At 40.5% G+C, this 10,982-nt stretch overlaps 1 protein-coding gene across 1 annotated transcript; it reads left to right on the forward strand.

The window, feature by feature from the left end:
• The first annotated feature begins 912 nt into the window (after positions 1–912).
• CREG1 (cellular repressor of E1A stimulated genes 1) lies at positions 913–6,990 on the forward strand. Its single transcript, XM_005144495.3, has 5 exons — positions 913–959; positions 1,088–1,361; positions 3,848–3,967; positions 4,819–5,003; positions 5,551–6,990. Coding segments are annotated over exons 1-5 (603 nt in total). The 5' UTR covers positions 913–936; the 3' UTR covers positions 5,552–6,990.
• Positions 6,991–10,982: the final 3,992 nt, after the last annotated feature.

Genomic DNA, 10,982 nt, shown 5'->3' on the forward strand with positions numbered 1-10,982 from the left:
TCTACCATCTTTTAGGAAAGGCTGAATCAAGTCTCAGCATTACCCCAGTTAATCCTAATCTTCATCAGGTGATTGAGCAAAAGTGGTAAATAAAATAAGGTATATTCTCTGTATTTATTTCTCTAAGCAATGCATTGAAGGCCAGGAGGTTGTTCCAACTAGCAGTGCCAAGTCTTGTAGAAGAGATGGCTTTGACACACATCCTGCAGTTTGCAAGGGGCAACACTTGAGCTATGTCCAGTGGGAAACGATCCCATGAGCTTTTATGTCTCAAACCAGTTTCATCCAGACCCTGCTTTATGTGGTTAAAAGACAAGGAAGGCTGAGCCACAGGCACTTGTGGTGACACAGAACCAGTCTCTGAGATTGACTTTGTACCAAGGGACAGTGGGGCCGATGGTTCCACAACCCCGCTTCGGATCTGCGGCACACACAACCTCTGCCAGACAAACGGGGGGGATCACGTCAGGAACAGCTGCTGCTGGGCACTGCGCTGCCGCCATAGCCCACGTCGGGTGGGTCACGCACACTTTGCCAGACAGGCCGGCTGCGAGCAAGTGAGTGCCAGAAGGCAAGCAGAGCCACCCCGCAGGACCACAACTGGCTCCACCTCTGGCCACTGCAGCGCCCAGTGCCGACCACTTCCCACCAGCACCCCCCTCAACCCACCAACCCTCCGCATCGCCCACACCCGCCGCGGAATATGATTGGCAGAGAGTTGCGAAGAGGTCTTTCATTGGCTGCTGTGCTACCACTGGCTCCACCCTTTCTCCTCCCTCTGGAGAGGCACTGGTGTCCTGGATGTTTACAACCGAGAGCAGCTGTGGGGATTGTCCCGCCCCCTCGCAGATCTCATTGGCTGAGAAGGGCAAACCAGTTGACAGTTGACAGACTAATTTCCCACTTACAAGGTTGTCCCCGGCGAGCTCTCACCCAATGGGTGAAGGTCGGCGGGAAAGGTTGTTCCGATTGGCGGAGCGGCGTGGGTCCGTGCCCCGCCTTCGCGGGTCTGAGCCCGAGGGGGAGGTTGTTGGCGGTGTGCGATAGTCGGTGGTGGTGGTAATTGTTGTTGTTGTGGCATGTTCAGGTTTCAGCCCCTCGGCGCCGTGGCGGTGCTGCTCTTGTTGCTGACGGCCGACGGGGCCATCCCGCCGCCGGAGGATGCGGCACGCATGGCGCGCTTCGTGCTGCACACCTGCGACTGGGGCGCGCTGGCCACGCTTTCCGCGCAGGAGGGGCTGCATGGCTACCCCTTCGCCAACATCTTCTCCCTCAGCGACGGGCCCCCCGGGCCATTCAGCGGCAGCGGCGTCCCCTACTTCTACTTGACCGACATGGAGATCTCCGTGCAGGACCTGGAGGTGAGCAGGAGCGGCTGAGCCGGCAGGGAAGGACAGAGTGTCCCTAAAAAATCATGTCTGACCTAGTATATGCAAGCCCTAGATAGAAATAGTGACTCCAATAAAGGAGACCTAAATCTTGCAAGTGTGTAGGTTGCAAACACAGTAAACCAAATGGTGGTTGGAATTTCTTTTATAGGAGTCAGGGTTTACACCAGCCTTTCTTGAAGCCAGTGTAATGGTGCTGCTAGCTGCCCTTTCCGTGAATGTCACCTCATTTTTGAGACCTGGGAACAATTATTGGCCCTACAGCATCTGAACATAAGTAGTGCTGCCTGTGTTGATGCTTAGTAGTCATAGAATTATCATAGAATCATAAAATGGTTTGAATTGGAAGGGACCTTAAAGCTCATCCAGTTCCAACCCCCTGCCATGGGCAGGAACACCTTCCACTCGGCAGATGGCTTTAAGCCGGTACAACCTGGCCTTGGACACTGCCAGGGATGGGGCAGCTGCAGCTTCTCTGAGCAACCTGTGCCAGTGGCTCACCACCCTTTTCGTAAAGAACTTCCTCGTAATGTCTAATTAAAATGGCCCTTCTGTCAGTTTAAAGCTATTCCCCCTTGTACTGTCACTCTATGCCTTCATTAAAAATCCCTCTCCAGATTTCTTGTAGGCCTCCTTTAAGTGCTGGAAGGTTGCTATGAGGTCTCCCCAAACCCTTCTCTTGGCCAGGCTGAACAGTCCTCCTAAGAAGTTCCTACTGGTCATGGTCTGAGAAATTGTTGAGCACCACCCTGGTAGGGGAAGAGACTGAAGCTTACAGGATCACTGAGCAGTGGAATGAGGGGCCACAGAATATTTAAACGGAGAATGTCACAAAAAATATCAAAGCAACTGTAAATAGGCAGTGTGGGACTTGAGCAATGAGAGCTCTTATACAGGCTATTGAAAGAGTAGTAATTAGGTCTTTGTAGCAGATTGCAAAGGCAAACACATGATGGGAAGTGTGCTGAGGCTCTGAGTGTAATTGGCCTTATCTCAGATGCATCACTTGGATGAAGTCAAGAGTGTTGGCGACAGAGGTAGGGAAATAGTGATTGTGTGTATCTTTTAGTGGATTTTTTTATTGTTGTTCCAGCAACTATTGCAGTGTTAGTGAAATAAACACAAAAGTAATGGAAATTTTCAGACTTTATTTTACTCTAAACTTTTTTGTCTGTTTACTGTCACATTTTAGTTTGTTACATTGAAATGGTTTATGAATTGAAGTGCTGTAGAAAGCCTAACTTATCTTGTCTAGTATCTTCTCTATCCCAGAATAACATAAAAATTTTGGTATAAACTGCTAACAAACATTTTCCTGCGGATGGCTCTTCAATAGATCCTTGTTCTGCTGTTAGAGGGCAGAAACATTTGACTGTGACAGTCATGTGTGAGGGGGATGGTGCTGAATAATCATGAGTCAGCTTTTTTTGTAGTTAAGCAACTTCCTATCTATCAGGTGGTTGCTCCCTTTCCATCAGTTCAGCAGGGCTCTGCGTAGTGTTCAGATGACTTTTTGGATGGGTTTTGGAGTTTTTTGTTTGTTGGTTTTGGGGGTTTTTTTGAGATGAACTTTTTTAAGGAAACTCAAAGCACATGAACTTTCTTTTCTGGCATATTTGTATTTGACATTCTGAGGTAGGCAATTCTGTTTTGCACCACTACTTGTCAAGCTGTGTTCACCAAATTAGTTTTTGTACATCAATCAGGTACAGATTATTTAATTCTTCAAATTTGGTGTCTTAAATACCCAGGACTTTTTAAACCTACCTTTAACAATTCACTTTAAACTTCAGAAGACCTGATCAGGCAGCATAGAGGCTTGTTTTGATGGGGGTGGGGGGGTTTAGGGAAGGGTGTTTGTATGTTTGTTTTTGTTTTAACTAATTTTATCAACAGTTATCAAACTCAGTTACCTTTTTAGTAACCCTTTATCCTTCTACTAATGAGGTTCACTGTATGTCCTTATCTTCTGTACTGTGCTGTGTCTGTGTAAATTGAAATATATCATAGGATCACAGGCTGGTTTGGGTTGGAAGGGTCCTTAAAGCTCATCTAGTTCCAGCTCCCTGCCATGGGCAGAGACAGTTTCCACTAGACCAGGTTGCTCCAAGCCCCGTGCAACCTGGCCTTGAACACTGCCAGGGATAGGGCAGCCACAGCTTCTTAGGGCAATGTCATCATTTGAATGTGAAATATCTAGACTGCATATTGAGTTCACAGTTTTAGGGAGTGCTGTTTTGTGAGGTTTATATTTTATACTAACAACTTGAGCTCTGGGCTTTTTTTCACATTCAAAGTTCATCTAAGGAAGGCCTTCATATGTAATTACGAAAAGGTGACAACAGCTTTGTTCTTTTTACCAGTAATATTGAACTTAATGAAGTACAAAATACTGAAAATATGATGGGTATGATTTTTTTCTTGCAAAAGCAAACCTTATTTTACTGCTTGCATTTCAGATCAATTCAAATGCCTCCTTGACTGTGTCTTTGGCACAGACTCCTTACTGCAAGAAGCACAGATATGATCCCCAGAATCCTCTCTGTGCACACATCATCTTCAGTGGTAGTGTTGTAAAGGTAAGTAGCTGAAAGTTGACACTGGATAACATGTACATGAAATAGTATTGTTTAGTGGATGGAGAAGGAAAAGGTTAGAAGTTCTGTGTGAAAGTGTATGAAGAGATGTTATGTGCCATGATATGAGAAGTCTAATCATAGTTGGTGTGAGAAAAATGAAGTTGCCACTTGATATTTGCAGGAGCTCTGTTGTTTTCACACCTCAGATATTTGTTATTACATTACACTCCAGCAATTTTTTAATTGCTTTCATAAGTTCCTCATCAATAATAGGGTGGTTTATTTCAGTTAGTTCCTGTTGTAGCTACCTAGAGCTCTAAGTTGTCAATTTAACCCTTTAAACATTTGCTTATTGTATATTAAGTGCCACCACATAATTCAGCTTCCCTTCTCTGTAGATTCTGTTCTATCATCCTATTTGTGTATGTGTGTATGCATGTGTTTGCACATGTCTGAACATGGTTGGGTCTGTGTGTGTCTGTTTGAGCAGGTGCATAGGAGGTAAAATTAAAACATTGCATTGTAGTAATTCAGGAAGTATCCATACTTCTCTGTTTCGTGATTTGTTGAAAGATTTATTCTTACGTTGATGAAGAACTGCCTTACTCATGCTTAATTTAAAAGCACCCTTTTGATTTAATATTAAAATCAACTACCTTGGAGTTTTTGTCTGTCATACAGTGATACGCCCCGCTGAATATGGAGGGACTCTGCTGCAGTAGTGAGTCCTTTGGGACAAGACATGGCTGAACTGAAAAGAGCACACTGCAGTCAGCAGTGGTTTTTTAGCTGACATTTGTCCTCACATGACTGTATCTTACTGTAATATTTTGCTGGTTATTATCTTTTAGGTGAATGATTCAGAAACAGGCTTAGCAAAAAAAGCATTATTCAGTCGCCACCCTGAGATGGAAAGTTGGCCTAAGGATCACAATTGGTTCTTTGCCAAATTCAACATCACCTGTATTTGGGTCCTGGACTACTTTGGTGGATTGAAAATTGTGACGCCAGAAGAATATTACAGTGTCAAGCCTTAGTAAGTACTGAGGTTTTGCATACTAACTCTAATTCTATTTAGAACCTGTAGAAATTCTGCATATCAAATTTATATTGTCCTTTTTTTATAGACATTTATGTATTTTCCCTAACTAGTCTTCTGGATGCAGTGCCTGAAAGCATAAGATATGTTCAAATAAGGGATCCACCTACTTAACAATATCAAGTATAGTATCTAAAGAACTATCTATGGCTAACTGCACTTGTACCTTGGCTTAAAAAACAGTTTCTTGGAAGAAAGGGTCTTATAGAATGGACACAGTCATTGTCTCCTTTTTGAGTTAATTGAAAGACAGATGATGTTTTGGTAAAAGTAGTGAGACAATTCAGCACTTACAAAGCTGTATTAATGGGATTGCAGCAATATTGCTTTATGTTTTTTAAAAAATGGTTTTGAATCTATCATTACGATGTTCAGGTATAGAGAAATAGTGTTCTATTGTCTACATAAAAATAAGTCTTTAAAACTTTAAAATACATTTTAGCACAGTCAACACACAATTCAGTTTCACTCTTGCTCCTTGTAGGTGGAAGAAGATCCTTGCTGATACTGATACACAGATGAATTACTAGAGTTTCATGAAAGATTTATTTTTTTAATATGTGTTGTAGAGCTGAATTAATAATGAAAAAAAAACACTTTGCATTGTTAATGAGCTTGTATAATCCTTCTGAAGTGATGAGAATTCTCACTAACTAGCACAGCTTGAACCATGTCATACTCAGAAACCTTTGTGTGTAAGTCATAACTAAATCTTATTCACTAGACATGCTTCTGGAAAGATAGTCTGACAGTCTGCTTTCAGAAATTCTTTGTTTACTGGAAAATAAAGGATTAGTCTAGTTCTAAATCTTTCAGTGCCTTAGTTAATGAATAGTGGTTTGTGAGCATTTCCAATTTTTTTTGTTTTTTTTTAACACCAATTTAGTTTAGATCTTTATGGCAAAGTACTACAGGATGACTCAGCTGACTGTGGAATGGAAAGCATTGCTTGTATTACAATGGCAAATGATATGCTGAGTTTCCAATTTCTGTTAATAATTTTCTTTGCACACTAATACATTACTTGTGTGGTAATACCTAAAGTATCTGTCTTTAGTAGAAAAAGTGTAATGGCTTGGAAGTTCAATAAGAATGTTGTAAGGGGTAAATGTTTTCTGATTATAATTCTGAAATCTTCAGCTTTGTTAGTCTGATCAAATAGCAATGTATCAGCTTTTATTACCCTTAGTAGTAGAAATGAGCAGATTCTTGGCTTTGAAGCCTTCCACAGCAGTTTTTGGTTAGTAACCCAAAAGTGAGAACTAAGCAATACATATGATAGAGATGATTCATGACTTGTAGAGAATGAAAATGAAAGGTGTGCATAATTAATTCTGTGTTAAAATAAGCCACACACAACCACAAAAAGAAATTAACATCTTTTTACCTCCTCTCTCATCTACCACATGCTAGGTTCACAAATACCCAAAAGTGATTATGAAAACTAAGTTGATTTTACAATGAGCAAACATTACCTAGTTGTCAGAGTAAAGAATGTGAGAACTTAGACTCCTTAGAGGCAGATTAATATATAGAGCAGTGGAATTCATCATATCAAATCAGGTTAATGTTGTTATTGTATTGCTACTTGCTGGAATTATTTGTGAAAATATTTTTGGTATGTTTTCCTTCTCTGCAAGGAGAAAAAAGGTACTTGTTACTGTATGAAACCCATTCTGTCCTGCTGTTTGAAACTTACCGTATGGAAACAATTTACGTTGACTAGATAACTGTCATTAAATGCAAAATTGGAAAACAGTTTTCTATAAAGCATAACAATTGTGGAAATCCAAATGATCTGCTAGTATGAGTTTCAGTTCTTATCATGGGGCCGCTTGAATGCATTACATGTCACTCTGTAACTTTTGATGTGTGATATTGATGATGTTGTGCTTTTATTAAAATTGTGGATTTTTCTTTTTGACCAGTGGTTGTGTGTGTTACTTATTACATGTGCAAGAATATTTCCCTCCCTCATGCTCTTTCACCTGAGCACACTTTCTTCAGAGCTCTTGTTTTACTGTTGCTCTGGTGTCTTTCATGCTTAATAGAATAAATGGTAAAACCATTTAAAAACTATAAAACCTGTTTATATGGTAAAACCATATAAAAACTATTGCACGTGGCTTTCCCTCTGTGAATGGTATAAGCACTTTCGTGCTTCACTGTCTTTTCTGCATCTAATATTGTGAAATGGAACATAAGTGGAATTTGTGGAAGTGAAGGAAGCCTTATTTGATTATTTCTTTCTGCTAGGGCTTCTGTGTTTCTAGATGACTGTATCATTGTCAGATAAGAGTTCATCCACACCTAGGAAAGCAGGGCTCCATCACGCATTAACAATTACTTAGGAAGACAAACACCATCACTTGGAATACAGCCCCCCTTCTTTCTTCTCCCCCCAGCTTTATATGCTGAGCATGATGCTATATGGTCTGGAATATCCCTTTGGTCAGTTGGAGTCAGCTTTCTGAGCTGAGTCCTCTCTGAACTTGTACACACTCAGCCTACTCACTAGGAGGCTGGGGGGAGAAGCAAAGGTCTTGATATTGTGTAAACAATAGCTAAAACATTGGTGGATTGTCAGCACTTCCATCACAAATTCAAAATGTAGCTCCAAACATGCTGCTATGGAAAGAAAATTATGTAATGCAAAAGCAGTACAACACCTTTAGAAGAATTGCTTTAGTTTGAGGGTTTGTTACAGAATAAAACTTGTTTTATTTCTGGTTGTCTTGTCAGATGTGCTGTTCCCATTAGTACCAGTTCCCAAGTCTTGTCTGACTCAGAATGGAAGGGCTTTTTTTGGTAACAGTTATTCTTGAACAGTTTTGTAATGTATTACATTTTACTGGAACAGTTCCAGATCATCCAAATCTCTTCATGTTTTAAGTTTGATAGGATCCCACCCACATATTTCTTTTGGAAAGTGGTGAACATCAAAATGGTTGAGGTGCACATACAGAGCCGGATTTAAGGGTTCATCAAGGAAGAACTCTTTGGGGTTGTTGAATTTCTGCATCTCACTGAACACTTGGATGAAGAGATTTTTGTATGTAGAAGTGGACTGTAAAGCAGATGAGGGTATCAATTACACAAAACATCAGACATCTCTCTGTTCACCTCCATTAGTAACAGGCATGTAAATGTCAGTAACACAAACTCAAGGTAAGTTACTGGCTTTGGTCCCATTTTTCCTCATCTTCTTCTCCCTGTACTCACCTTTGTTGTATTAGGCTTATTCAGGAATTTGCTTCTGAACATGTTTCCTTTTTTCGTAATACCCAGAAATAATAGTATAGCTTAGAATATGGAAGGCCAAGTATAAGAGATTAACATAGCTGTAAATAATGAATCAGTATTTTGGCTATGTATATCCTCTACCATGGTATGCTTGACATTATCTGAACTCTAAATAGTAAGGAAGTCAGCCTCCATACCCAGGAGGTTATGAATCTGAGATATGGAATAAACTGAGGTACCTCACTAAGTCACAGGATGTTTGTTAGCTAGGAGTCTAATTAGGATAATCTCAGCCTCTCTCTCTTGATGATATAGCCCTGTTTTTCGTTTGTCTATTTGTCTTGCTCATTGACATGTTTGTGTTTCTATGCCTTGATTTTCTATTTCTTTATTGTGTTATAATGTAAGACTTGTGCCCAGTAGATTCTTGTGACATGCTACATCATTGCAGGATAGTGCTTAGGTACATCAGCTATTAGTTGAAGCATTTTTTCAGTTCTATCTGGAATTAATTTCTTAGCTATTTAACTTTGTATCTGTGATCCTCGCAATAAAATAGAGGTATCTTAACCAGAGTATTAGATTAATACAAAAAGTATTAATCATAACTTAATGGATTAATTTGTCACAGGCTTTTCCTGAATAACAATCAAGTTTCAAAATCAAATAAACTGCTATATTACTGTTGAACACCAGAGGGTGCCGTAGATTTATATGCGGGTTGATTGTTAAATGTTTAATACAGAAAATTGGTTATTGAATTCATCATAACTCAAAGGTGCTGGAAAAGCATACGACTAGGGCATGATATGAACAAATTCTTTTTCTACAGTGCTTTACATTATGAATGTTTTCCTCCATAAACACAGCAGCCTGCTAGCTGCTAAAAACAAAGCATTCATCATTTTGTTTTGGGGTTTTGTAACCATTTTGTGCTACCGAGTGCTCAGAAGTAATATCCATGAAAATGATTTAAAGGTTTTTAAACTAAGAAACTCTAGTAAAGGACATGGACACAGGTAAAGATTGCCTTGGAGCATCAGCTGGGAGAAGCCACGTCCAGACTTGATTGATAGTGTATATTTCTCTCACTGTAAGAATCTAAAGTGAGGGTGTTTGTTAGCATGACGATGCTTAGGCTTATTATTAGCTGAACCAAACCACATGATTCTGATTTGTAATTTCCAACAGCTAATTTATCTTGTTGGACTTCTTGTTGCCCTGTAGCCCTTCTCCCATAGTTTGGGTGGCCACTCCTGACTATTTACAGGTATTTGGGTGATGAGGTAGAGCTGGGAAAAGCTTGGAAAAGCTTTTCCTGTTTGTGTTGGAGCTGTGATATTGCTGTCTCTTGCTGCTTGCCTAGTCCCACTGACCCAACCTCAAACCTGCCTTAGCTGTGGCTGATCCTTGTTGCTGTCACCCAGCCCCCTGTTCTTGACAAGGTACTGTGGGAATGTGTAGTATCTCAGTGGCACGGCTGCTGCCTGTCTCACCATGGTGGCCCTTGGTGCTCCCCAGCAATTGTATTTTCTCTGCTGGGAATGGCAGTCCATTAGCTTCTCATGTAAAACTTGGAGTTGCTCTGAGGGCTTTTTGACTTAAGAGCTTTTGCATCTAGAGGCCTCCTTGGAGTTTCTGTGTTGAATATTAGTGTATTGAGATTAGAGATAAGATTAGACTCATTCATTCTGGTTGTAGTGCTAATGTTCTCCATATCCTGGTTTTCTATGGAAACAAGGCTTAGGTAATGTGTTAAGTTTTGGACACTTGATTTTTTGGTCACATTTTCTAACTCAGTTGGATTTAGTTTGAAACAGGTAGTCTGACTTTAAATCTACAAAGCTTCTATGTATGTCATGACAGTTGGGAGCTCAAGAGAGGAAACAGAAATCTTGCTCATGTCTATTAAAGGTACAAAATACATGCTTTTTAGAAATTTGATTTTCATGAATCATGCTGGTTGCAGAGCTGCCTGGAGCCTTCTGGTTGGCTGAGATTAGGTATGCAGTTAGTATCTGAATATTTCCTTTTACTCAAAGTATGTGGTAGCTGTAATGTTTGTTCTAAATTATTATCTTCTCTAGCTCTTCATATCCTAGGTAGAAAAGCCTTAACAATTCCCTACTACTCTCTGCTTCCAATTCCTGCAGCTTTGGCTTCCTTTTGCATAGTATTTCTCCGGTTTTGAAACAAGGAGGCAGAAAATGTAATCAGTTCTAAAGTAATGATAAGTTTGGCTTTGTAATGAAAAGTAACCGTTTTGCCTGAAGGCAGTTTCAGGTCCTCAGAACCTCAATACAAAAGGTGTGACAAAAACAGAATGGAAAACGACCAGGGGGTGGGTAGCACCTGGGACTAGCTGATGGCCAGGATGGCAACAGTTAAAACCTATTGATAAGTAAAAGAACAGGATGATTGCTATGTCTGTAATGTTAATTAAGCTGGGAGCCACCATCATATTTTGTATGAATGCGGGAAACTTTCTGGAAATGATGTAATGTTCCCAGTGACCATATAAGGATGACCTGTAGAGCAATACGGGGACACACGTTAGGAGGAGCTATCCCCCGTGTCTCCCGGCGCCGTAATAAAGAATACCTGCTTGTCAACTTGAAACTATGTTGGCGAGTTTGTACCTGGAGTTTTCTCCGAATCAGTTTAAACAAAAGA

Source organism: Melopsittacus undulatus, chromosome 2 (genome assembly GCF_012275295.1).
Source record: "Melopsittacus undulatus isolate bMelUnd1 chromosome 2, bMelUnd1.mat.Z, whole genome shotgun sequence".
In the NCBI taxonomy this organism is placed as follows: domain Eukaryota; kingdom Metazoa; phylum Chordata; class Aves; order Psittaciformes; family Psittaculidae; genus Melopsittacus; species Melopsittacus undulatus.